Below are 27,685 nucleotides of genomic sequence, written 5' to 3' on the forward strand. Positions count from 1 at the left end.
TTTTTTTCCAAATGGCATTATGGATGGTTTTGAAAATATTTATTCATTCAGTTGTTACATTGCATGGAAAAAACAGACAGAAATGTATATATATATATATATTAAAAAAAAATACTACGCAAAACAAAACCTCTAGAGATCTTCACTGGCCCCTGGTCTTGAAGGTTTGCGCTGGTCATTTTCTACAACTTTCAAACACTCGTCGGAGAACTCGACAAACAGCGGCTCCTGCATGGCGGCTTTCATCATTTCGTCTTTATTCGCCGCGGAGTCGATGGAGCGCAATAACTGTCTCAGGTGGGGGTTACGCAGAAGGCCTCTCAGCTCCTCCGACTGGCCTGGAGAAGGGCAGAAGTCACAGGATTGAACACCTAGCAGCAGCCAAAGTGATAGCTTAAAGGCTCTTGCTTTGTCTTTTGAGTTACAGTTAATAGGTTGAAACTAAATAATGTTTTATGTGATCTGAAACGCAAAAGGTTTGACACTTTACTTGATGAGTCTCAAACTTATTTATTAAGTAGGCCTATCGTGACACAATTTGATAATTCATATTTCCTTTTCAGATGATTTGCAGTTTAAATCATCAAATTAATCATTTGTTTGCTAATAGACAGCAAAACCCCATCTCATGTGTCTTTCTACAGGTCAATGGGTCATTCTACACTCTTACTCAGCAGTTGAAGTTTCTGCAAGGGAACTTTGTCGATATAATCCTCTTCCTTCTGGAGGATGTCATCCACGTTCCACGGTTCTACTGAAACAAAATAAAAGTCAAAATGTGGCAGGTTAAGTGCAGAAAGTATGTTATATTAACAAGTAACAATGTGTTTGACAGATGAATCCATATTACAACATATATAATTTTACATGGAGACCAGCTCTGTTAAGAGCAAAGAACTGTACATTGTAGTCTTTGTTATTAAATCAATTATAAATATGTAGCGGTCTATCTTGGCCCACAAGGCCACTGAACATGATCTGTCAATTTCAAGTTGAAGATCTCCAAGACTTTCCATACCGTCTGTGTTTGTTTCAGGGGTAACAGGGGCTGGCCGTTCAACACGAATGCAACTGTCTGAAAAGAGAACGATACGTTTAAAAAGGTACGTTTCGGGATAAAAGGAACACATCCATTATGGGTCCATACTTTGATTGTAATTATGTACTCATAGTTAAAATAAAGCGCTTTATTGGAAATAGATATTAGGAATTCTTACCCTTATGTGTCTTATAGCAGCCAAGCGAACAACTTCGTGAATGAAGAAAGCAAAAAGAAGTCATTAGTTTTAGTAGTATTGTTGTCAACAAAGCGACTCTCAATACATTGTAACTGCCCTGGCATGTTATATTAACGTATGGATAACATAATGACACTTTGGATAATGGTTATAACTAAAATGCAACGTGCAACTGTCTCGCAACATTTGATCAGTAACAAAACACGCGTCACGATTCTACACCAGCCGGAACGTTTCACCTTTACCTTGCTTTATTACATCATTCACGGACCGTAATAACGTAACACCAAACAGGCACGTGGTTATAGAGCGGTCTATTCCAATCAAGTCACTTTCGGGGTAGGCTACAGTCTCATTTTCCTAAATAGCTAATATAAATATATTGCGTTTATAACATGAAACTACAAAAGTTGAGTCTTAATGTCATCACTGAAATTAGCTCGGTTAGCTTGGGCTGGACGAGGACTAAGAAGGTACTTACTATCTGATTTGGCAGGTTGGGCATCTATATTTTGATGGCTCGTCTCGGCAAACATTGCAGATCTGCATGTTGACGTGGATACTGGATAGTTTATTTGTTCCTGATTGTATATTTTCGCCGATTAATTGTATTTTTCCTCTAGTAGGTCCACCACTTCCTGATCTGTCTGGTTTGAGACGGTGAAAAAATAACATCCGCCGACACAATTTCTTCAAAGTAAAAGTCGGGCCACGCTTGTGTGATTTTCTGTTTGTTAATAGTACATTGTCGTTACGGGATTGGACGTTCATGATAATCTGGGAAAATCTATAATAATAATAATAATAATACAAGCCTAATAGCGGTATGCAGCTGGTGCTATAGATAATATATAGGTCTAAAATAAGCCAAATGGAAGCAGCTAGTAATAAACATTATCATTAATAGTAGTAATAAACATCTTTGGTGAATGTAGGGAGGGATGTCTTTACATTTCAACCAAGTAAAAGAATTATGATAAAATACATGATATTCAAATGTGACATAGCTATAGTGTAGATCCAAATATGACCTATACCATACACAAAAAAAAACATTGAGCTGTCAGTTATTTTATTATCTCTTTTTATTAAACATTATATGCATCTACTGTCATCGTACACCACAATTGTACGTCTGTATTGCTATATATATATATATATAGCTTCTATCCTCTTTAACACACACACACACACACACACACTCACACTCACACTCACACACCACGCGCGCGCGCGGTTGTATTGGGACGAGCTTTAACTCAACCGAACTATTTCCGCGCTGCTGTAACTGGAGGGGAGGCCTAGTTAACAGGGGCAGAATGTAGACAGGAGTATTTCGTGGTGAGCAGTCCGGGTTCACTGGGTCAACACGGGGTCAAACCTTGGGCAATGGTCAACTTTGGAAACACAACAGGGATCTGCATGGAATATGGAGAAAAAAACATAAGCTTTCTATCTAAATTGATAAATAAATGACAATTGTTTTGTTGGGCAACAATAAACCTAGCAGTGTTGCTTTTTTGTAACTGTTTTTCAATTAATATATAGTTTGAATTCACTGAAGACAAAAGGTTTCAAAGGAATTGACAAGCTATTACATACATACTTTGGCCTAATCTGAATCGGCAGTAGGCCTCAATGATTTAAAGTCCTGTTTACACAATAGTTATTACGTTTCGGATTTGTCGCAAGAGGAATGTACCTTAGAGGCAAGTGTCACCTAATGTTTTAAAACGGTAAGTAACGGAATGTTATTCAGTGATATAGTCTTCTGTAGCACGTATGATGTTCAACTGTTCTCCAAAACAACAACATTGCAGTACTGACATATTGTATCGTACCTGTAGACATTTCAACAAGTGGCGATCTTTGGGGTTTTGCGGTTAATTTCGGTGTTGTGGTATTTCTCAGCAATCTTCCTCTCATGGCCAGCAGGGCAATGGCGATTCGTGTTCAGCTCTATTTCCTTCTTTGTTCTCCCTTTACCCCGAGCATGACAGGAGTATTCCACGAGGTTGTAATATTCGTATTGATCATAGTGTGCTTCTTCAAAGGAAGCCAGGTGTTCAATATCGGTCGCCATGAGGAGAGAATTGCAGCAAACAGCAGTTGTCCCGATGAATTCCAGACAGCAAGTAAACAGATGATGTCACCCAGTGTTTATATCCATCCAGTCACATGATCACTGCTGCGACGACATAGACGACGCATCCATGCAACAGTTACCCAGTTATTGAAAACCTGCAGAAACAATCTTAACAATAACCTGAAACACCGAGCTTCAATTCAATAGGCAATACATATGCATATTGTTTCTTCCATCATATAAGGGCTTTATGGCAACACGTCTACCTGTGAAACGCCATCAAGGAAACTCAATAGTTTTTTTTGTGGTGTTTTTATTATTACAATTAATGAAGCCAGAACTCTCACTGCTTGGATGATTTGCGGGGGAAATGAAGCAGTAGGTTTAAAGAGGGGCGTTTCAGCAGTTGACTGTGCAATGCTGTGCTAAAAACAAAAGACAGCATTCGCCAGCAAATCTGCACATTCTGGCTGGTTTATGCGCTCATAAATAAAAGCCTGGGCGTAGCTGCATTCCACACGTTCGCGGATCACTTATGTGCCCCACACATAATTTGTATTTATTAAAATGAGCGCGATATAAAAAAGCAAAAAAAAAAAACGCGACACGCCCATAATGGTGTGGCGCGTTCTGACGCTTCTCCACGTCGCAACTCAACCCGACAGCCAGAGAGCTTCGTGTGCGTGTCTCCATCTAGGCCAGAGAATGATGGCGGCGCCCGTCCTGAGAGTGTCCACCCCTCGATGGGAGAGAATAGCCCGGCTCCTCGTATGTCTACTAGGCATCGTATTGTCTTTATACGCCTTCCACGTGGAAAGGGAAAAGGCTAGGGATGCGAGCTATCAGGCGATCTGCGACGTCAGTACTTCCATCAGCTGTTCCAAAGTGTTCACCTCAAGGTAATTTGAATTCACCGAGCGGGGTCTGGAGTGGCGCTCAGAGATGCTGCTGCTGCTGCTGCTGCTGCTGCTCGCTGGCGTTATGGGAAGGGCTGTCAGATCCATTGTGCAAAACCCATTCGTGGCTGAAGCTGATGGTCAATCGTAGCCCCTGATTCCAACACTGTAACTGTTGGAGGAATACAACGGGGGAGAAAAAGGGTGTGCAGCACCACGATCTAGCCGGCGATTCATTTAACTATGGTCTAGCTAGCATAATCAAGCTAACCGTACTAGCTTATATACCCAACGCAATGCATCTGACAACGTTGTGGGTTACTTTGCGAGATAACCTCGTTGGAAAGATAATGAAGTCAGCCCCAGCTGACGAATCTCTCTCCAACATCGGGGCAAACACTTCTCCATTATTGCCGATATAACGATGTAACAGTGCGGCGACTGCTGGCTGTGAAAGTATGGTTTGGTACAGTCACAGGCAGCTATTCACTTCTAAAAAGGATGAATTGCATACCTGTTACTAGCTTTTTGGCTTTTCACCGTTGAGCTTGGGATTGTGTTCTTTTATATATAGATGAGCTATATAAATTGCAATGGTGACTTATACAATCGAGGATACCCCTGTGATTCAATAGTTGAAGGATCCCTTCGAGTGTTAATGAGGATGACAGAGCAAACGTCACAATTAGAGAAGTGTTTAAACTCAGGGAAGTTGAACGAGTGATTATAAAACTTGTATTGATTATTTCGGAGGGGTTAACTGCCAACCAAGTCTTCCACACAGTTTGCAAAATTGGTGAGCTCTCATTTTAGTGGAGATCTTGAACCTCAAATTGGAAAGATGAGAGAACGTCTCTGCGATAGCATATGCATTGTCTTCATTGTTTTAGGCACAAACTATGACACCGAACAATTGACAGCTTTTTAAAGGGATTATAAGTCTTCCCACGCCCATTCCCATACACAATAATAGATACCTACAATTCCTTTCTGTCAGACAGGCAATTCTAGCTTAACTAGAATCTGAACAGTGCAGGTGGCACCTGACCTTCTCTGTCTGCCAGTCTGTTACAGACCTCCTGAGCTTGTGCTGGACCTCTTGGTTTCGATTAAATGTTATGAGTTTTCTAAAATGATCCTAAAGGTGTAGAAACAAGGCTGATGTGATTTATTATCCCTAGTCAACAAACAGGTTTCGGGTTGCCTCAATATAATGTTTGGATGTGAAACTGATCAAGTTACAGCAAGTCAGACAGTTTTTATTATAGATCCACCACTATAGAAAGACCTACGCCGGAATAGGCAAAACAATGTTCACAACCTCTGTCTAAATAGGTCACAGGGTCTAATTGTGTTTGACCCATTTGGCATATTGATACCATCAAGCAGAGAAGGGGTTGTGTGGCGCCGTACTGTTGGCCTGCAAGGTCACTTGCTGGACTAGCCATTCATGCCATTCATCACCTCTCGTACACCTTGGAGCATCGCATTTGTCAGCTAAGGTGGTTTATAATACAAGGTCCCACTTAATTTAGTCGTTGGAAACCCTCAGACTTGGCTGTTTTAAATTACAGAACGCAACATGTTTAAAACATGTATAAATCATGTTTAAAACATGCATGGCTCCCAACTGTATGCATGCCTCAAATAAGCCTGGGCGTGATTTTTGTCGAGGCTCTTGGGGTGTTAACCCAACATCTTTCTTATTGTTGCTCCCCATACTATGTTCCCCAGATACGTTATAACAGACTTGTGCGGTATCCTGTATGTTTTTGTTTTCCTCTCGCCGGTCTAGATGGGGACGAGGCTTCGGGCTCCTGGGCTCCATCTTCGGGAACGATAGCGCGCTGAACCAGCCCAACAGCGTCTACGGGATCTGCTTTTACGCTTTTCAGCTTTTACTTGGTAAGGCCCTCCTTGGCCGGTTGGGAAGTCAAGGCTTAAGGTGACACGTCGCCGGTCTACAGTCATGGAGCTCAAGTAGCAGTGCTGACTCAGCACCCTCTCGTCCCCCTCACCACCGCCACCACCACCACCACGACTGCTGCATATGACCTAATCTCAACCACAAGGAACTCTTTCATGTGTTTCAACCATCACCCAATTCTCGTCAAAGACGTTCATAGATACTTCCTCATATTTTTGATTTTCCGGCAAAAAGTGCTAAATGAGGCGCGGCCCAGTGCTAGTTAAGTGGATGTGAGTGGAGAACCTTCCAATGCACACAGCTTCTGTTTAACATGATAACAGCCCTGGGCTGGGACAAGGATGAGTCCCTATGATGCTCCCTTCAGTATTCGGCCACTTGTTGACAACCGAAGGACGCTAGTTAACTTCACGACTAATGTAAGCTAGTTCACGGCTGTTGTAAACTCGTTCACGACTGACGTCAACTTGTCAGGACTAACGTCAACTGGTTTATGGCCGGCGTAAATTTGTTTACGGCTAGCATGAAGTAGTTGAAAATGCTGTGGGGCTCGGCTTTTAAGTTTAATCGTACGACAGGTGTCTCCTGGTAAAGGAAACAACTCTGGGATAAGACCCTGAGCCCTTGAGGAAGTGATTGTGTACAGTCATGCAATCAAAGGACATTAACTTTTATTGTGTCTGCTTCCTATGATGTCATTTCATATTGTTTACCCAACAATTGTTCCTCCCGACTCCTTGGAGATAGTGCTGAATCAGTCATGCTGGCCTGATATGACAGCCTGCTGACTGGGCCTGTGGGCAAGCCTGGCCACCTGGTGCTCGTGCAGAACAAGAGGCTCTTTTAGCCGTAGCACGTAGCACCAGCGCTCACTGGACCAGCACAATAGCAACCCAGTAAACTGCCATGCTAGCTGTTAGCATCTCCACCATTCAAATGTAGGAATTTGCATTGTCTCCCTGCATCCTTATGCAGTAATAACGACGGGATATCTCACTTTTAAACTGCAGGTTCAATCATTAACCCCCCAAACTTAATAAAATATAGTTCTTCTTAGTTAAGCTGCGGATGAGACAGGCCAACAGATATAAAGGGAAATATAAAGTCAATCTACATTTTATGGCAGTGCCCTCACTCTTGGGTAAGGAGCGGTTGGAACAGCAATAATAACCGCCACAGGTCTCTGTGGTTTTATATTCCCGATCTGTGATGTATTGCTTATCAATTTGAACTGGTGGGCACAGCCTGACGCACTTAACAAAGAGGGTGTCTCTTGCGATTGGTCCTCATGTGATAGGCTGGCCTTCAAGTGAAAAAATGGCTTTGCAAAGTAGTTCCAAGTAGATAGCCCATAACAAATTCACAGTGTATCACAGTTAATTCAATAACGGTAGAGTCCAAATCGTTTTACTTCAAGGCTAGGTTTTTGTGGTAAGTATTTGGATTTGATTTAGAATAGGCATGTGTGTCTGTGCCAGCCCTTATGCGCACCAATCCCGAAGACTTCCAAGTGAGTTTTTACTTGGAAACAGAAGGTCACATTCACAATCTGACGGTGGTTCCTACGGTCGAGAGAACGATATCTTGGTTCAGAAAAGGATCCTATTTTCCTCGAAAGGTCGATAAGAGTCGATAGTCTCAGAGGTCATCGGACTATCTTAGAAACGACATAGTGATTATTTTTATTATGAATGGATGTGACCTTGTTTCCTAACGCTGTGTGTTATCGACATGTGGTTTGTCATCGGGTCTCCAAAAGCTCTGTCATTAAGTTATCTCACTGTTGTACCAAACACTGTACTGGTTAAAGTGGAGATCTATAAACGGGACAATAGAATTGGGCGTTTCCACCTCCTGAAATAAGTGGCTTCAGAAGTCACTTCTTAAGATACTTGTGGCTTCAGAAGTCACTTCTAAAGCCAATTGTGGCTGTAGCTCAAGGGGGTTGAGCAGGTTGTCTAGCAACCAGTAGTAAGCTAGGAGAAGCCAGCAGGTCGAGGTGTCCCTGAAGCCTCACCCTAACCTCACCCGCCGTGACTGGCTGCTCTCTTGCATGATTGACAACATCATCGAATTTGTTAGACATTACTGACCAAGAGTTGCCTTATAAGCAAATTATCTTTCACGTATTTGTCGTCAAATTATAAGTCCTTAGAAAATGTAAAAAAAATGTCCACTTCTGGTGTCTCCCCAAGCTCCATGAATGGGTGAATGTGAGGCACTCACTTCAAAGCTATTTGAGGTAGAAAAAGCGCTGTGTAAATCCAGTTCATTCACAGTCCATTTACTTATTTGGGACTGTTTGGCACCTAGCGGTCATTCAGTCTCCCGGTCGCTCCTCGACTCAAAGCCTCACTTTGTTTTTGTTTTCCCCGCTCCAGGAATGACGGTCAGCGCAATGGCGGCCCTCATCCTCATGACCACGTCCATCCTGTCGGTCATGGGCTCCATGTACCTGGGATACATCCTCTACTTTGTCCTGGAGGACTTTTGCGTCATCTGCGTGACCACGTACGTGCTGAACTTCATTCTCTTTCTCCTCAACTACAAGCGCCTGGTGTACTTGAACGAGGCTTGGAAACAACAGCTCCCGGTCAAGCAGGACTAAGTTGCGTGGATGTGTGAGAGAGAAAGAGAACGAGAACGAGAACGAGAAAGAGAGAGAGAGAGAAAAAAGTTACAAAAAAGTGATGTGACCTCTGAACATTTGACTTGCCGCCAGGAGACCTTGCTTCCAAAACGATGTTTATTCTGCTGTGTGTTCCATTAAAAAAAAAAAACAGAAAAAAAAAACGAAAAATTCTCTTTAAAAAAAAATTACAGTTTGGCCCGACAATGTTGATCGCAGAACACGGAAGGATCTATCTGTGAAACACTTATTTTTCCGGTTTTCGTTTTTTCTTTGGATTTTAGTTTTTTTTTTTTCTGGGTTATTTTTTCGGTTCTGTTTCGTCAATCATTCTACACTCACTTTAAAGGTCCGGGGCCAGCAATCGTGTTCTGTGACGTGCATCCAGTTCGAACAAGCTGCTTCCAACACGGCCGTACCCGGACCTCGACACGGAGGCCCTCAACTCTCTGAACAACCGACGAAAGAGGATCAAAAAACGGAAGACTGGACGAGAAAAGCGAAGGACGGGGCTTACTTGAAACGGACAGAGGTCGGAAGGTCCTAACACTGTACTGGTAGATCTTCCTGACGAGCCCCTCCAGGCGGGGGAGGGGGGGGGGGTAAAAACCCGCCCTTCGCCATCGGCGTGGGGTGCAGGTACCAGGTGGGGGCACGGTGGACCGGAGAGGCGCTGAACTACATCCACCATCACCATCCTTTATGTTTCCCCTCCCTCCCTACCCCACCACCACCCCCCCACCCCCACCCCGCTACCTCCTCCCCTGTTTACACTTAAAGGCACGTTCTGTTTGAGGAGGACCACTATAACTAAACCATGGGAGAATGGGAGAAACTGTAGGTCAGATCGTTGTTTTAATTTCTTTTGGGTTTTTTGTTTAATGCAACTGTGTGTATATATAGCTGCTGAGCAATATTTCAAGCTAGATTGTGGTTTAGTGTTGACCTAGCCGGTTCCTTTTTGTTTTTTATTTTTTAACGAAGACAACATGAACAACATGCCGCTGCGGTGGAGGTCTCGCTGTTTGGGTTCGTCGTTGGGTCTGTAGAAACGCTTTGGTGTTTCTGTGGAACGTCTCTTCTCCTGCAGTCCAGGTCAGGCATGGTATTTAGAAGTGTGTGTGTGTGTGTGTGTGTGTGTGTGTGTGTGTGTGTGTGTGTGTGAGTCTGTGTGTGTGGATTTATTCGTTGTACAAGTGGTCACTGTCTAGTCTACTCTGCTCTCAGAAGCCATCGGCGAGAGAAGGCGTGTTCGAAACACTATAGGTTCCATGACCGCGTCATCGCTTGTTTCTATTTATTTCTCGTGGTTTTTTGTTCTCGTGTTGAAAGCATTCCTGACCACGACACACGTGGCATCCACAAAGACTTATGTGCCTAAAGGAGCGAAGAGAGGGTGAAAGACCAGTCGTTGTTTTTTTTCTTTTTGTGTTTTTTTTTGGAATGGAGGTTTGTTATCGTGTAACACCGTTTTTCCTTGTTCCTCATTGATTGAATGACATGTCTGGGCTATAATGAATCCATTGGGAAAATACAATGCGGCTTTATTGATATATTTTTTACCCCCTCCCACCCCCCCAGCCCAAAATGGGTGCTATTCCAGTGAGGCGGCGATGTGTGTAGGCGATTATTTGCTCAAGGGCCAAAGTGATGAAGAAAGAAGGTTTTACTGATGAAGGGTCTACTGATAAAGGCCTACAGGGCCTGATGGCTGACATCGGTACTGTTCACTTGCACATTCAACACGGGATTATGGTTCTCTGTAGTCGCATGTTAAAATTAATATTTTAGCATTCGTCATCGTTATAAAAAAGGGACGGTATGACATCATAGCAGAGCCCTCTTGTGAAATCAGCGGCGTTGGATTTGGAATAAAGTGGAGTTTTGAACGGCCCTCGCCTGGGCACGACGAGTTGTTTTTTATGTCTTGTCGCCGATATTCTTCAGCATGTCGTCCCAACTCCCCGAATGTTTCCAGAGGGATGGATCGGGACTTCGAGAGCACAGGTCGGGATTCGGTCTTGCTATAGCACTTCAGTATTTTCCTCCAAAATGTTAAGCCAATAGAACCTCAACTCTTGTTCTTTTTGACTTTGTCAACATCTCATGCATTGGACCATGTGGTACTGTGTGCAAAGGCCCATGTGCTGTGTTGACCAATGGACATACACACCCACATGTTTGGGTATTTGAGGTTCAGGTTACCAACCTGTTGAAGAACTCCCTGTCCGTTGATGTGTATGTCATAAAAAGCATTTTTCTTTTATTTTCTGTGACTGATTAAGAGATGGTAAATGCTCACTGTACTCTACTGATACTTTATTCTGAATGCTTCGAGCCATGCGTGGGACACTTTGTGGGCCGACAGTGTTGGAATCGGCCCAAAGTGATCTGTTTTGAACAAGGCCGTGAGGAGAATATGTGTGTGTGTGTGTTTAGCAGATTACTCCATGAGATCCTGTTAAAACACACGCGCACTCATAATTGTTCCCACATCTGTGAAAAGCAAGTTCGTTCACATCCGAGGCAGGTCAAACCCTGAGGTTCATAGAAATGGGTCAAATGTTCAACATGTTATATTGAAGTTGGGCAATTTCAGAAAACTCTTGTCATCCTCGTGAATCATTTCGGTGTAGTGTCAACTCTAGTGAGAGCGCACACATTGTGGCCTAATCTAAAGCGTACCGAATGTTGCTTGGCTAGACAAGACTTCAAATTGATGTCTTGAGCACGGTTCACGCCAAAAAACCGAATCAAAAGTACAAATCACAACCTCTCGCGAATCCCAGTAGGATTGGATTTCCCCAAGTATTGAGTTAGGCCCTGAGGTATATTAACTGCCATGTCTGTTGCATAACCAATGCCATCAGAAGTGCCTTCTGTTTGAATACTGGGCCCCGAGCCAAAGAAGAGCAACAGAAAAAGCCTTGTAAAAAAAAAAAAAGTATAAATAAGAATGACGACTGCAAAGGGCACACATCCCATGCCTTGCTTAAAATGTAATCTGATAAATTATTCCCAGAATCGAACGTCAATATCCCACAAAGCAACCATATGCCCAGATAAACCTTATGAATCATGGACCTTTTGAATCCCCTCTTTTTTTTTTTAATAACTTAATTCCACTATTTTGTCCAGTTTTATTTTTGTTTAACATTTCTAGCCAGGATGCGTTTTAATAGCTAGTACACTATCTGTTGAAATGACATGATTGTAATGTTATTCTCCCATTGTTTGTTCCCTTTATCTTTATAGACTGTTAACATTATTGGTGATTTTCGTTACCTAGGAGAGAGGGACAGAGGGCAAGAGATGAGTCAGCATACAATTTGTATTAAATTTATTTTGGAGGAAAACTTATTTAGGTTTGCTTCTGTATTTGCCAAATATGTTTTAAAAATGCTGTATTTTCTTACATGGAAAAGTGTTACAAGAATGGTAGGAGGGGGGAGGACAAACAATCTGATTAAACCATTTACTTCACAGGGAATCAGTCAAAAACAAAAGTTGATGCGGCTGTCGCGTTAACTTTTTAATTGTGTCATGTCATGTGGAAACGATCTACCATTAAACATTCCCTCTAAAACAACCTCTTGTTATTTTTAACCGAAACATACGTTAGTTAATTGGCAGTTGATGAGGGCGAATGGTTAAAGCCTTTGTTTTTAAGTGTTTAACTTTCGCTCATAGGACTTAACTATAGCATTAAACACATTAAGTTCTATAGATCTTGTAGATTGAAATTAACTGGTGTAGTTTGGATTATTGCAGAACGTTTTTGGGTTTAAGTATTTGATGAATTCAGGACAATGGTAGTGATCAATCACAGTAAACTAACTTAATTCAAACATTGAGTACAAAAAAGTATCACTTAATACACATTTTTATTAAAAACATACAAATGCTTTGTGCCAGACATTCGTCAAAATCTATTGCTTAAGTTACTATACTGTACTCACAACCAAGTAGAACATCTTTGACCCATATGAAACCCGTTTAATCCCTGAAAAACAAAGCGATTCAGGCTGTAACAAAGTCTAATTTATTGCACCTAGCGAGGTCCACAGACGATAAAAGGATTAACGAGTCAGGGAGAAGATGAAGGAAGGCAGTTCTACTCTTGGGTGGAAACAAGCTCTTATTCTCTTTATCGGGTTGGTTGAAAAGTTAACCAGCAACCGGAACAAAGCACAATATATTCACCTGAGGTCAAAGGTCACTGAACCAAACCAAAGTGACGACAGCTGAGTTCGATTTAGTCAATTGGAACACAAAATAAAGAGGCACTCTTTGTTATAAATCTAACAATATACAGCAATATGGAATAATAGAAAAATACATCTTTGATAAAATAGATGTCTGGGAATGCCCGATAAAATTCTGACCAATAAAAAGGATTGATCCCCCCCACACAGAAATTCTACATTCGTAACCTAACTCCTACCTTAGTGTAGCATGTCTTCCCTATGACGGATCATAGGTTAACCCTTTGTCCATCCCTTTGGCTATTAATAGAACTACAGTCACCACAGGGTTTTTTTAGTGTGCGAGTGTGGAAAAGTGACTAACTAAAGCATACGGTTCACAACATTGTGGCCATATACTATCACGTATTTAGAGGACCACAATCATCCGACATAAAATGTTCCTAAAAACATTGGTTGTCCAGCAAAGGAAATTAAAATGTAGAAAATGTTACGAAACCTTGAATCAACAAACATTCAGTTTCCAGACTTGATTGAAACGGTACAGATGTATTAAAAGTGGTTCCCGGAGGCTCCTCAACTGAAACAATATGGCCGCCGCCGCCGCCCGCCTAGTACCGCACCCCAGGAATCAAAGCCTGGCGCTAGGGGGACCGCAGCTGTGAACAGGGGTACTTGGTCCAGGGAGGGAGCAGGCCCGTTTCGTTGGCTATCCTCCAGTACCTCTCCCTCAGGGTGTAGGCCCCCGCTTTGGGCTGCCTCTGCCGGGTGAAGATGCCCTTCTTGTTGCCCACCACTCGGGTCACCCCTACGGACCAAACAACAGACAACCACGCATAACATGAAGGGACAGATCAACATAACACCAAGGGACAGATCAACATAACACCAAGGGACAGACCAACATAACACCAAGGGACAGACCAACATAACACCAAGGGACAGACCAACATAACACCAAGGGACAGACCAACATAACACCAAGGGACAGACCGGTGAGTGTGTTTATGAAGGGCCCATATTAAGAGACAGTTAAAGGGGACATATAAATAATCCCACCAGGTGTGAGTGTAATTAGCCGTTACAAGCCTCTTCTGACATCACAAGTGGGCGTGTCCACCTAGATGTGTGCAGGATAGATCAGTCTACCAGCCTACCCAGTGGACTGTAGCAAACGTTGCTCAGCTGGGTGGAGATGGAGTCCTTGGGCTTACACACACACACACACACACTCACATAACACACACACACACACACACACACCACCACCCCCCCCCCCCCCCCCTGGACTCAATGCCTTCTGAACTCCCTCCCCCTCTCCGTCCCTCGTCACACTACAGTACGCCGCGAGTGATGCGACGCGCCCGCTGGCTGCGTCCTCCCCCCGGTGTCTGAGCTGGGACCCCTCCCCTCCCCGACACCCTCCCCCCCCTCCCACATGTGTTTGTGATGTTTTTGATATGTTGCTTATGTGCTGAGGTGTTCTTTTTCCTAATTCCTTCACTGTGCCCCCCTTAGAGGAGCCTAGGGAATTGGGAATTACCTTTTTTTCCCCCTTGTTTTCCTTTTCTTATCTAATAATGAGGGAGCGCATGCGCCCCGACAGTCTTCTCCGTCCTGTCTCCCCACACTGTCTTTTTATGTTTCTTGGACGGGATGTGACTGGCCATTTCGATGCTCTGTACCTGTGACATGTGCAAACGACAATAAAGTCTTACTTACTTACTTACTCATCTATCCAACAGACATCTAGGTGGACACGCCCACCAGATATATGAAGCGGCTTGTAAAGGCTTAACACACTCACACCTGGTGGTATGTTGTGTCCAACTTAAGACAGACCAGGGTGGGGGGCTTAATCGATACAGCACCCTAGTAGTCCGTTACGTCGTTGTTCTTTTTCAACTAATCATCCGACAGTAACCCATGGCGACGCCTGGAGACCCGAGTGGTTGCGTGACAGCCGTTTGCTCTCGGCCTCTCTTGGCACGCATCACACGCTCCTCTTGCACACCGCCAGTCATCGCCACTGCGTGACTTCCTCGTGAAACCACCACACTATCATAAAGCATAAAAGGGCCAAAATAACTCTTAAAAAAAAACAGAACCGGCGACAGAAGGCATGCGTGTCCTAACCCACAGTCCCCCCGTCTCTTGAGTACGTCACCTTGTGCTGTCATGAAGTCTGCAAAGTTCCAGATGAGCTCCCCGATGACGTACTGCTTGCGTTTCTGGTCGAAGACCTCGTGGTAGCTCCGCAGGACCATGACCTGGTACTCCTCACTGAACATCACGGGGGGATCCTGCAGGGAGGCGGAGAACGAGAGCACCAGGTTCAGACCTTAAGTGGGCGCTGTCGTTTACTCAAAAGGGACATATTATACCACCTGGTGTGAGTACGATTAGCCAGTACAAGCCGTTTTGAAAATCGGCCTCTTCTGACATCACAAGTGGGCGTGTCCACCTAGATGTATGAAGGATAGATGAGCAACGTTTGCCTCAGTCCACTTGGTAGGCTGGTAGACTGATCTATACAGCGTGCGTCTAAGTGGACACGCCCACTTGTGATGTCGGAAGAGGCCGATTTTCAAAACGGCTTGTAATGGCTAATCACTCTCACACGTGGTGGTATAATATGTCCCCTTTAAAAGCAACTCACAGAAACCACTTGGATGCATGTCTTTGAGATGCAGGTAGGGGCAACACACGATTCGGTAACAACCGGTACCACGGAAACAATTGGTTTACATTGTTTCACACCAAACGGGGAAAACTTGCGCTAATTCTACCGCTGTGAACATATTGTTAACATATTTAAAAGTATGCCTGTTAGGTTTTGACTGAACAAATGCCAAATAATCAGTTATGCTTGACAATGAGTCGGCCATCTGCACAGACCTTTGGACTTTCGGTTGCTAAAATCATTATTTCGACAAATGCATTTTAGTGAATAAAACAAATGCTATTAGCTTTATGAGTCACACAGCAACGAGACGGATAGTGTGTGTGTGCGTGGTGTGTGCGTGGTGTGTGTGTGTGTGTGTGTGTGTGTGTGTGTGTGTGTGTGTGTGTGTGTGTGTGTGTGTGTGTGTGTGTGTGTGTGTGTGTGTGTGTGTGTGTGTGTGTGTGTAACCTCACACTGTGGAGTCCTGGGACCACGTCGGCTCCGTATTCACTCTGGATGATGGGCTTCTTGTACTTTCCGTACCACTCCTCGAACTGCGTGTTGAGCTGCAGGGAGATGACTTCCAGCGCGCCGGGGTCGTGGTACCAGGACAGGTAGCTGTTCACGCAGATGACGTCCACAAAGGGGGCCTAAGAGAGAGGACACAAGACTTCATGACACGCTGCAGAACGAGGGCTCCTATTGGACGAGACAAGTGTCACAGTGGTGGTCCAAACTGCTCTAAGGGTTGGTGGATTTAGTGCCGCCGATTTTCCAAACTACTAGATGGGATGGCGGGAACGTTTTAGGAATAGCCACGGATGTAGGGGGAATATATATAGGCAATATGCCCGGATCTGTTCATCGATCAGACATTAAAGCCCTTGAAAATAAGGATATCGTTGATTAACACACGCAAGTACGTTTTGTACTAAACACTACTAGGCATCCGCACATTTTGCGTGAGACAGAGAGAACCACGGTTACAGGACTTGTCAATGCATGACTACACTCACTGCATATGCTGTATCTGAACTCTGTCTGTCGGCCTGTCGGTCTGTGTGTACAGTCAAATGTATTTAAGTTCAATGTGTGTGTGTGTGTCACACACACTCATTGAACTTAGATACATTTGACTGCTTTCCTCTAGTCTGCTACTATTGCATGTCAATAAATGTTAAATGATAGCAGTTGTTCTGCTTCTACTCCATACCCCATACCAAACCAAGATTAACTGCTTGGATATTTAACATCACAATGCATAATTAATCAGGAAAGTAAAACAACAATTTGAAATAATTCAAGGCATAAGGCGTGTACTTTAAATAACGTTTTAATTAATATAAGAAGATGCCAGGGTGCCTAAAAAAGCATCAAAATACCTTGTTTATAAAAAATGCTACAGTTAAAAAGAGGTTCATCTTTTAGAAGAGAGAGTGGAGAGCCCGTTCTCACCGAGGAGGAAGGGTAGGAATGCACGATAAGCTTTTCAGGCGTTCTCCTGAACTATTTAAAACAGATGCCTCAGAGGGCAGGATGCGAGGAGACTGAGGCAGACAGCTGGGAGAAGACCGGAGACCTCACCCCTTTGTCCCGGGCGTAGTTGCTGTTGGTAACGTAGGTGACCGGTCGGGTGGGATCCAGGGCCTTGGTGTGAGCGATCACCGTCCTGGGGGACAAGGGGTCGGTCAGGCCATAAGGGTTCGTTACATTGATGAAGTTAATCAGGTGGCTAGCTCTGTACAATCATAAAGGTTTAGTCATGATAATGAAAACGTATTCACATCCAACACACTGTTGATAATGATATGCATGATGATTATTATTGTGTATTTATCTATGTTAGGAAACGCATACACATAAATCTACTGTATATATATACCCACCTATTACACAGAAAAACAGAAAGGGTTAACACATGAGTAAGATTACATCATATGACAGACAGAAGGGCTTAAGCTCATAAAGTATATGAGCTAAAGCCCTCATTAACCCGCCTTAACCTGGCGTATTAAAATCAACCGTTACCCATCAGTATTAATGATCAGTTATAAATCGGAAACTGTCAGTCTACCTACGGCCCAGGCCCAAACCGGTTTGACTGCATTCCACAACGCGAGTAGAGGGAGAGGCTCCGACACACACACTTATTCTCTTATCACTTCGAACCCTTTTTTTTTTTTTTTTAAATACCACACACACACACACACACACACACACACACACACACACACACACACACACACACACACACACACACACACACACACACACACACACACACACACACACACACACACACACACACACACACACAGGTGTGCATCTGTGTTCCCGTTTGTCTGGGCCAACTCAGAAGAACACATAAATCTATGGCCTTTGGGGGGTTTGGTGGGGGGGGGGATCTGGCTCATAGGGCGTCCTCGGGGGAACTCACTCAAAGTAGAGGCCGGCAGGGGGCATCTCGGACGCCGGCTCGTTGGCCACGGACCACATGACCACGGAGGGGTGGTTCTTGTCGCGCGTCACCAGCTCCCCCATCACATCCAGGTGGTGGGCCAGGGAGGCGTTGCCAAAGCTACGACTAGAGAACCATCCGGAACAAAAAAAGAACAACAACACTGAATACTTCAAATATCTGAACAGGTCGTTCTGCTCCCCGCACCCCCGAACCAGAAGCGCTTCAACCTGATTGACTGAAGGTTTTAAAACACAACCACTATTCCAGATGGGCAGAACCGTGCGGTGTCGAGCTGGTTCGCTTCCCAATGTCCATTGCATTTACATTGATATTTAAGGAATTTAGCAGACGGCTTTATCCAATGCGACTTAATGCAGACCTTCACACACCGACGGCAGAGTCAACCCACGCAAGGCGACAGACGGCTCGTCGGGAGCAATAAGGGTGAGGTGTCCTGCTCAGGGACACCTCGACATCAGCTCGGAGGAGCCGGGGTTCGAACTAGCAACCTTCTGGTTACAAGTCAACCCGCTCTACCTCCTCCTGAGCCAAGCCGACCCATTCAAAGACTGCCCACGTCTCGCCAAGCGTCTAGCGCCGCCAAGCATTGAAAACGAGGCTGCAGTTCACCGTTGTTTCAGTGTCGAGAGGGGTGAACCTTCAACGCTGTGCGTGACATTTAGCATCGGACTGAAGTCATGACCCTTTGAAGTGTGGTCGGGACCCCGCCCCTTTTTCCGTTGGAAGAACTGAGTGGAGCCGATAAGCCGGTAGCCCACCCCAGGAGAACAATAAAAGGTCTGAGGAATGGGGGGGGGGGGGGGCGTCGCCATGGTTACATACATGTCCCTGATGCCCACGCCGGGGCTCTCGTCGATGACCACGATGCCGTGGCGGTCGCACATGTGAAGGATCTCCTCGTCGTAGGGGTAGTGGGAGGTGCGGAACGAGTTGGCGCCCAGCCACTTCATCAGGTTGAAGTCCTTCACCACCAGCGGCCAGTCGAAGCCTTTACCGCGGATCTACCGCGGACACAGAGAGCTAGCTCGTTAGCTTCAGATCAAAAATTATTTAATTATTTAGGGTTAACCCTTTTTATTTGTTTTTTGACACTGCAAGATCCTTTGAGCTGCACTGGTTGGATAGTAGGGGTAGACTGTGTAAAAAAATGGGAAACTGTCATATTAGAATATGACAGTTTCAATTAAATAGGTGTCGATATAGATGCCTCAACCCAACATACTTCTCTACAGGCGTTTTGCTGCCCCCTAGTGGCCACTCACGTCAGAGTCCTCGTGCTTGTTGACGCCGTGGAAGTAGAAGGGCTTGTTGTTGATGAGGAACTGCGTGCTGGTGACTTTCACCGTGCGGATCCCCACCGGCAGGGTGTACCGGTCCTCCAGCACTTCTCCTCTGGCGCCAGCCACCTGCAGGCAAACCTGCAAGTACGGGCACAAGTCACGGCTGCTGTCCCTCTCTGATTGGTCTCCATTGTGGTGTAATTAAGGGTTTAGTGGAAGTTTAGGCAGATTTGTATGCAAAATAGATGCGCAGACTCAGGACTGCATGAAGGTTTGGGAATAAAATGGTTTGAAACAACAATGTTCAACAATAGTTGTAATACTGTCCGAGTTTGATTAATTCAAAATAAATAACTTGAATAACCTGTGAATTTTCCGAATCTGGAGAGAACAGAATCAATTATATGAGATAACCTGTGTACCGTGGAAAGGATATTGCCTGGACAGCAAAACTAAGTCTAGGCTTCTCATGAAGGGAAGTTTTATCTGGCAAGGACAAATATTTGCCAACCGATGTTCCGAAATACTTTGCCTTGGGGCAGCAGGTCGGGAAATGTAGTAATCTAAGATCCTAAATCTCTTTGACTACTGAGAGAATCTACTTTGATTGATCCCCCAACGTCCGCAGAAAAACTGTGGACATGCCTGAGCAAGAGGCCCAACCCCTACCTGCTCCTTAACATGGACAGTTTGCAGATCAAACACGTTGAGCCCACCGGTTGCCTAGTGGCGTAAGAGTTAAGTCACATTGCCTCACTTTCCAGTACAACCGTTGCTGGGTTACGACATAGCAAAGGGATTCAAAACCTTGAGGGACTCAAGCACTGGGCCCCATTGTAAAAAACAGAATCTGAATTACACTGATTCAATTGGATAGTTAAACTACATTATGAAGGGGGGCGCCCCGGTGGTTCAACGGGTAGAGCGCGGTGAACCTCTCTCTCTCTCTCTCTCTCTCTCTCTCTCTCTCTCTCTCTCTCTCTCTCTCTCTCTCTCTCTCTCTCTCTCTCTCTCTCTCTCTCTCTCTCTCTCTCTCTCTCTCTCTCTCTCTCTCTCTCTCTCTCTCTCTCTCTCATAACGCGTTCTCCCACCGTACCACCCGTCCCTACGTCTAACGCCCGCGGCCTCTCACCTCCATGTTGTAGAGGAAGCCGGGCCTCTCGTGCATCAGGTAGGGCCACCACAGCGTGGCGTCCACCACCTTCAGCACGCCTTTGGGCCCCGTGGCGGTGGCCACGCAGCGCCCCCGTCCGTCCGTCAGCGTGACCTTCAGGCTGGCATTGGAGGAGGCGGAGCCGGACACGGCCACGTCGTAGGCGATGGCGCCTGGGACCCGGAGAGGGAGGGAAACAGGGCGATGGATTAGGGCTGCTCGATTATGGGGAAAAAAAACGAATCACGATTATTTTGGTCAATATTGAAATCCCAAATGTTCTAACTATTTTTTTGAGTTTGACATGATGCAATTAATCAGCATTTCTCTCCAAAAAATACACTTTTTTGGGGGGGCTTTTTGGTTTGCAAAGTTTTGTAATTGAGAACTTTGAAGTTCCAATATGAAACTCATGTACCAATATGTATCTAGTTGTTCTGCAATTTTTTGAAAACACTTAATCACAAAATATGCAATTCTTCTTTTTCAAAACGATATTAGTAATTGAATTGAAATTGAAAAATTGAATTGAATTAAATTGCACATGGATGCCGTTTAAAAAACAGACCACTGGATCCTCTATTCGGGATGCTCATGTGCACGTAAGCGCAAGCGTCGCTTTGACCATTTTTATTTCACTCACCGAGGCCGTCGGCGAAATCCGTCACCACGGTGATGTCGTTGACATAAGTCTGAGGGGTGGTGTACAGCAGCACCGAGCGGTGGATGCCAGCGTAGTTGAAGAAGTCAAAGTATGTGTTCTGCACGAAGTAGCCCTTAGGGTACCTGTGCGACAAGTGACACAAATTACCGGTTTAATACCCTCTCCTTTGGTATACAAGGTTCAATCAATTAAAAGAAACGTGCACACATGATGAGGCCATTGTTGAGCATTGAGGCATCTTGCTCAGGGATGCCGACAGCCAATAGGATTCAAACCAAGAACCTTTCGGCTGGGAGTGAAACACCCTCGTGGTCGCTACACCACCACCCTATCGCGTCGGAGGGCTGTTCTGATTGGTGCGCCTGTAGAGGTGACGTGTAGGAAGTGACGTGCTCACCTGGCGGGGTCGTTCAGGTACTGGATGTTTCCTGGGGGGAGGGTCTGCAGCGTCAGCGTGTTGTTGACGGCGATGGTGATCCGGCACGGCGCGGTGGGATCCCCGCGGAGAACGCCACCGATCTCAGCCTCGAAGGGAAGATGGCCGCCGTGGTGCTCGGTCACCTTCACCCCGTTCACCCACTGCGGCGGGGATGGACCGAAGACTCAATTTCTTGTTGATGCGTACGATCATTTGAATGTCTGTTACTTTGTCACAGATGTTTAAATAAACGTTTGCTTTAATTCTTGAGACAGAGATGTTACAATTAGGGCATTTGGCAGACGCTTTTATCCAAAGCGACTTACATCGGTTAATACACACATTGACACACCGACGGCAGTCAACCATGCAAGGCGACAGCCAGCTTGTCAGGAGCAGTTAGGGTTGAGTGTCTTGCTCAGGGACACATCAACAATCAGCTAGGAGGAGCTGGGGATTGAACTAGCAACCTCTCGGTTACAGACAACTGCTCTACCTCCTGAGCAAAGCAGAGATGTTGATTCAGGGTTTGTTTATGAATTAGCTTTGATCGCTCCCTACCCTGGGTAAGACGTTTCAGATAAAAGCGTCCCCTATTAAAATTAGTTCCTGTGAAAGTAAGGGCAGTAGACAGTGACAAGTAATCAAAATGCAGATAGTGCATTTGTGCTTTTTTTATGACTCAGCTTCCCCCTCAAGGTTGTGAGAGGATAGCTCACACATCCATGAGGGGAAACTGAGTCATAACAAAAGCACACATCAGTTCAAAAATGATGTTTTGAAATTGATGCGTGGGCCAAGTGTGATACCTACCACCACGGAGTAATAGTGTGCACTTCCGACACGGAGCACGACCCTGATGTTCTTATCCGCCACCCAGCGGGAGGGTACCACAACCTCTCGGTCATACCACACCCAGCCAATGAAATCTCTCAGCTTTGGGTCCTGAGTGATGTCGTTATAGCTGGCAGGAACTGGCATGTCCAGCACTGGGCCAGTCTACATCAAAGGGTCAGAGTTCGGTTGGGAGAGTAGAGAAGTTGTAATTATTGGTTCAGCCTCAAAGTGCAGCCAGGAACCACTCTGGCGTATGACACATTGAGTCATTATAACAGCAACACAACTTGAAGTAAACACTACTGCCTGCCGTTGATTTGTTACTTGTATGTAGAGCTGCATTGACTACTGACTGCATTTGAGTTGTACATGACTTTACCTCTGCAAGGCGGCGTTTATACCAAGCTTGCTCAAAGCCCAGATTCCTATTGGGCGAGAGATCGGCTCTGAAGCTCCATAGTCCGTTCAGCTCCTTTATCTCCCGTGATGAGGACTCCCGAGGGAAAAGCATCCCAGAGTTGATCATACTACACACGTCCCATAGTGCAAATAAAAGGATAAGGTGCAACTGAAGGTGTTTCACGGGACAAGCCATACTGAGGGACAAATGGAAACCCACACTAAAACATTACGTGAATTCTCAGTGGAGGATCGGAGGTTCAACTGGTTTGCGGGCTTCTCGACTTCTTGTCATGTGGGAAACCTTTCGTCACGTGATGTATGTCAGGTGATCGTCACTTTCGCAAGTCCAAAATAATGCGTCATTATATATACGCTGAAATTATGAATCTTTCAGTTTATCTTTCAGTTTAATTACACCTCTCCCCCTTGTTAAAAATGTAGCATATAATTATTATCTTATTTGAGATTGTACCTCATTTGGAAAATAGATAAAATAGACATCGCCATCTAGTGGACAACAAAATAATGCACGATGTAAAAGCATATCCTCTTTTGGTCATTTTAGTCATCACATTTTAGAACGTGTTGAGTAAAGTTATTAGGCTACTTGAGATTGTTAAGGTTAATTTCACATTATCCCATTTAAGTACTTTTTTATTGGTATGGTTCATTTGAGCGGTTTGGTGTGGTTAGCAATCTGTGCCATAGGTTCAGATCTCGACACAGCAGTCGTAGGCTGGGTCTCCATCACCGACGAGGAGGCCCGCCTAAACTCTATCACCAGCTGTCGGATGACTGCACAACGTCATTTTAACCATGTGCTGCTACATACTGATATACTATATCCTACTAGTACTTTTATTTTCGCTTGTACATACAAATATTGTGCATTCATATTTTTTTTCGAAGCACAGTCGAAGGAGTCAGTATATTGGAACTTAAACTTAAAAAAGCAGCAATAACCTTTCTCTTGTGCAGAACAGTTGTAAGAAATTATTCAAAATTTAGTTAGTCTACCACTAGATGGCGCCAGATACTTGTACACCACAGCCAACCGCCACAAGTCCAGCGCTTAGTGCGCGACCAAGCACTTGCTTCCAGGAGCCACCTTTGTCCTGTCAACATGTCAAGACCCAAATATGAATGGAGTTCAAGGTTGTTTACTTAACAAAGAAGGTGACATGACACACACGCACGCACGCACGCACACACACACACACACACACACACACACACACACACACACACACACACACACACACACACACACACACACACACACACACACACACACACACACACACACACACACACACACACACACACACACACACACACATAAATGACGGCAAGGAAATAATAATTTTGGCCCTTCCCGTGTGCCTCCCCTTCCCTTTACCCATTTTGATTTACAGAACTATTCTACTTTATAGTAGGCTACACACACAATGTCTTCATGTACTGAAATAATAAGAATGCATGTCCTGGAAGCCATGGAACCTGTTGACCACTCTGTAATATTTACACAGGCGTAGCCTATTTGGTGGAGGTAGAGCTGCTAAAGAGATTTTATTGATCATCCCGGTGCTACATTTAGGCCTATCCGAAGTCATTATGTTGATAGAATATACAGCCACGATGACATCAATTATTAATCGGTGCTAAAACAGGCAAATAACGCTTCATAAAACCCATCTTCTAAATCCATCCGTGACACAATGTCTAAGTAGGGGGGTGCAGGGGCTCCAGCTGGAAGATTCTGTGTTCAAACCCCACGATGTCCTCTGTCTACATGTGACCTCAATACACGGAGCTTTGGATCAAATAAACCTTAAAATGACAAAATAGTAGCCTTGCAGTCCATTAAACACCAGATATGATCTCAAATACCTTGTTCTCTACTCTAATAACGTACAGGCCTACATCTACTGCATTATTCACTTTCATTCAAAAGGTTCACCACCAACAAACACATGACGTGGAGAACAGATTGGAACAATGCTTTAGGACGAACTAAACAGCTTCCATGAATCAGCTTCCGCTTGGTGTTTCCGAAGTGTCGTGAGTTCTTCTTCTGACCTTTTGCTCCTGTGCCGCTGCCCCCCGGTCTAGACTCTTTAATGCCCGCACTCCATCAAACCCTGTTCAAAGTCTCCCTCATGTGGCGCTCGGCCTCCTGGTCATCTCTTCCCTCCGCCCAGGGGCCGACGCGGGCGATTAGCTCCTCACTGAATCACACTCAAAATAATTGAATATTTTACATGAATCGTACACTTTAAATGTTCTGGGGAGCTTTGATCCCTCCGTCCCCCGAGGAAGACGTTTCAGATAAAAGCGTCCGCTCCGTACGGCGGGTGCGCGAACGTAAACAAGAGTGGAGAATCATGTCCCACCTTCTCACCTCCATCCCGGGCCACCCCGCCGCAGGATATCCCTGGAAGCTTCTGGAGCGGGCGTGGTGACGTAAACAGGGCCGACGTTTTGGACGTGACTATCACCATTGTCGCGACTGCTGAAGGCGGTGAAACATGATGGTGGTTTCCAGGTTTTGTCTTAGAAAGTGCTCCGGAGGGCTTTGAAGTCTCCTATTTCTCCAGGGGATGGGAAACCCCTCCCTGGACACCATGTTTGTCATTTATGGTTCACTTATTGACTGTGACAATGACTTCACCAGGGTTTGAATGGTAGAGAAAAACACCATTGACTCAATCCTACTTTTGACTCACTCTGTGTTGGTGCATTGCACAATGATAACACCAAGAATTCATATTAAAATTAGTTCCTGGGAAAATAACGGCTGAGTAGACAGTGACAAATAATCAAAAAATGTAATCTGCGATGAGCAAGGCTTGCAAAAGGCTAGTACATACAGTTTCTGTATCACTGAATGACAGAGTAATGACGATTATTTTATACCATTATCAGTGTTTCCACAAAATATTTTTGTAGAAAGGGCTTGGTAGTCATCACAACACAGAAGACATCTAATAGTGCATGGGTTTGCTTCTTAGGAAGTGTTGATGTGCGTATTTCATGGTAACATGTTGTGGACATTTTGTATGAATCCTACTGGAATTAGTAGACCCAGCCGTTTGTAAAGACCACAGCCAAAGATTGAGTAGGCTAATGATGAAGCACTTTTGTCAAGTTTTTTTCATGTTTAAAGCTCACAGAGAGTTCGGTCTTCACATTGTGTAGATCGCCCAATTCCAGTTGCACTATTTGAATAGGCCACTTCCCAGGTTGAGGCGGGGGGTGACCTTAATGCTCTTCATCTTTCACATCGAACCAGGGTTATGCTGTTCTGGTCTTCTGTGCTGCACAAGGGTTTATCCTGGCTCATACTTGGGCTCAGGTGGTAAGTTTCCGTGACATCCACTGCAAAACATTATTTTAGGACCTTTGTAATGATGCAATATGACGTGCCTAACTAGCCAGGCTATTCTTGTACGATCGCCGCTTGGCTGGCCAGAGTATATCGTTGACCTGATCCAAAGGGATGATCCACCTCTGTCTTTTATGAGGTGTATTGCCACTTAGAAGATAAAGAATCTGGTGAAAAGGACTGGGTTCGTTATAATCTAGGCCAAAGAGTAGTTAAAAATAATGCAGAGTCGTAAGGATGGTTGCAAAAGAGATCATTTCCTTATGGTACATAGCTATAACCCATACCGTAAATCATGTTAATTACAGTGGTTTCCAAATATAGGCCTAATCAAGGAAATTAGACATACCAAACACATATAAACGTCGGGCCCAATTCTGTACTATTGCCTATAATAAAGTTAATATCTTGCTGATTACATTATAAACGTGTTCTGTGTGTTTAAATCTGTTTTTGGCAGGCGACCACTTTTGTCACGACATTGGGGCCTGTCCGTGTCTACTGCTCTAATGGCGTGGTGGTATGGGCACATCTTTTGGCCGGTCTACTACTGAAATGTTCCTGAGAAGGACATTTGCCACCCTGGCTGGGGACTCGAGTCCTGCCCGGAACGGACACATGTGTTCCCAAGGTGGAGCTTCCAAAAATGGGCTGCCTTGCCAACACAAAGGCCAGGAAGATGCCCAATTAAGGAAGGCTGTTGGACGGCGGAACCTTCCAGGGTTCCATGGAGCCTCAGTGGTGGCAGATCGGCGCTGGGAAGAGCAGGTGGGTCTGGGCAGGAAGTCGTTTCTTAAACCCTGCCAGGCGTCCGTGAGCAGTGCCAAGGTTTTTCTGTTGGTCCAAAGCTAAGCTGCCGAACCAGCCGGGATCCTAGAGACCGCAGCTCATTCACTTCTATTACAGCGATAAGCTGCTCTTTGTTTCGCAGGTTTTTATTAATTTTAGCTTTCGGGGGGGGGGGGGTGTTTTAATTTGGAAAATATGTGCAAGAGTTAGAGATTGTTCTATCAAGAGTGTGGCTCAGGTCTGATTTCACGGCTGCGTACATAAGCCACCGCACGGATTCATATTAGTGAAACATGTTCCAAATGATCTGTCAGTGGTGCTCACATTAGAGATAAAGTAGGAGGTATTAGCGGCGACAATGTGTGTAATCAGATGCTGTGCCCCCCCCCCCCCGCCCCCCGGAGGCCACCAGCGGGCCAGGTGGTCCCCCTGTACCCTGGGTCGCAATGACAGCCTCGCTGATTGGTGCAGGGTGGCCCAGCTGCGGTACTAGAACACAGATATATTACCCCCCTCCCCCCCCCCCTCCCCCCACCACCACCACCACTACCTGTCTCCCAGCCTCAGCTGCACATCACAGCACGCACAGAGCAGCATAATCCATTACCCTTTCCAATTCTTAGCCCTCC

The 27,685-nt window shown here is 45.0% G+C and overlaps 3 protein-coding genes across 4 annotated transcripts; 1 reads left to right on the forward strand and 2 right to left on the reverse strand.

Moving 5' to 3' along the window:
* Positions 1-22: 22 nt before the first annotated feature.
* Positions 23-1,929, reverse strand: znhit3 (zinc finger, HIT-type containing 3). 2 transcript variants are annotated; one of them, XM_030361492.1, is made up of 5 exons: positions 1,720-1,929; positions 1,218-1,249; positions 1,019-1,075; positions 671-751; positions 23-338 (listed from the first exon to the last, which is right to left on the reverse strand). In XM_030361492.1, exons 1-5 carry the CDS (start codon positions 1,911-1,913, stop codon positions 133-135), a joined length of 570 nt encoding a protein of 189 aa, XP_030217352.1. In that variant the 5' UTR covers positions 1,914-1,929; the 3' UTR covers positions 23-132. The 2 variants fall into 2 exon arrangements, with proteins under 2 accessions (XP_030217352.1, XP_030217351.1); XM_030361491.1 differs by having other exon boundaries at positions 671-754.
* A 1,943-nt stretch (positions 1,930-3,872) lies between these two features.
* On the forward strand, positions 3,873-8,964 carry vkorc1l1 (vitamin K epoxide reductase complex, subunit 1-like 1). The gene is made up of 3 exons (XM_030361493.1): positions 3,873-4,223; positions 6,016-6,125; positions 8,529-8,964. The coding sequence occupies exons 1-3, from the start codon at positions 3,940-3,942 to the stop codon at positions 8,753-8,755; spliced, it is 621 nt and encodes a 206-aa protein (XP_030217353.1). The 5' UTR covers positions 3,873-3,939; the 3' UTR covers positions 8,756-8,964.
* A 3,135-nt stretch (positions 8,965-12,099) lies between these two features.
* On the reverse strand, positions 12,100-23,188 carry gusb (glucuronidase, beta). The gene is made up of 12 exons (XM_030361485.1): positions 22,860-23,188; positions 22,457-22,642; positions 21,623-21,804; positions 21,205-21,347; positions 20,541-20,734; positions 19,391-19,546; positions 18,951-19,129; positions 18,084-18,230; positions 17,231-17,315; positions 16,120-16,296; positions 15,149-15,284; positions 12,100-13,789 (listed from the first exon to the last, which is right to left on the reverse strand). The coding sequence occupies exons 1-12, from the start codon at positions 23,073-23,075 to the stop codon at positions 13,626-13,628; spliced, it is 1,965 nt and encodes a 654-aa protein (XP_030217345.1). The 5' UTR covers positions 23,076-23,188; the 3' UTR covers positions 12,100-13,625.
* Positions 23,189-27,685: the final 4,497 nt, after the last annotated feature.

Source organism: Gadus morhua, chromosome 7, assembly GCF_902167405.1.
Source record: "Gadus morhua chromosome 7, gadMor3.0, whole genome shotgun sequence".
NCBI classification, from domain to species: domain Eukaryota; kingdom Metazoa; phylum Chordata; class Actinopteri; order Gadiformes; family Gadidae; genus Gadus; species Gadus morhua.

Excerpts from the sequence above, each read along its gene's own strand:
- znhit3 (XM_030361491.1), bottom strand. The coding sequence starts at position 1,913 with ATGTTATTTTTTCACCGTCTCAAACCAGACAGATCAGGAAGTGGTGGA. Across the intron at positions 755-1,018 it reads CCCTGAAACAAACACAGACG|TAGAACCGTGGAACGTGGAT; the intron begins GTATGGAAAGTC and ends ATTTTGTTTCAG. Across the intron at positions 339-670 it reads GCAGAAACTTCAACTGCTGA|GCCAGTCGGAGGAGCTGAGA; the intron begins GTAAGAGTGTAG and ends GCCCTTCTCCAG.
- vkorc1l1 (XM_030361493.1), top strand. The coding sequence starts at position 3,940 with ATGGTGTGGCGCGTTCTGACGCTTCTCCACGTCGCAACTCAACCCGAC. Across the intron at positions 4,224-6,015 it reads TCCAAAGTGTTCACCTCAAG|ATGGGGACGAGGCTTCGGGC; the intron begins GTAATTTGAATT and ends TCGCCGGTCTAG. Across the intron at positions 6,126-8,528 it reads CGCTTTTCAGCTTTTACTTG|GAATGACGGTCAGCGCAATG; the intron begins GTAAGGCCCTCC and ends TCCCCGCTCCAG.
- gusb (XM_030361485.1), bottom strand. The coding sequence starts at position 23,075 with ATGGCTTGTCCCGTGAAACACCTTCAGTTGCACCTTATCCTTTTATTT. Across the intron at positions 19,547-20,540 it reads GCTTCCTCTACAACATGGAG|GTTTGCCTGCAGGTGGCTGG; the intron begins GTGAGAGGCCGC and ends CCGTACTTGCAG. Across the intron at positions 18,231-18,950 it reads GGCGTGGGCATCAGGGACAT|TCGTAGCTTTGGCAACGCCT; the intron begins GTATGTAACCAT and ends ATGGTTCTCTAG.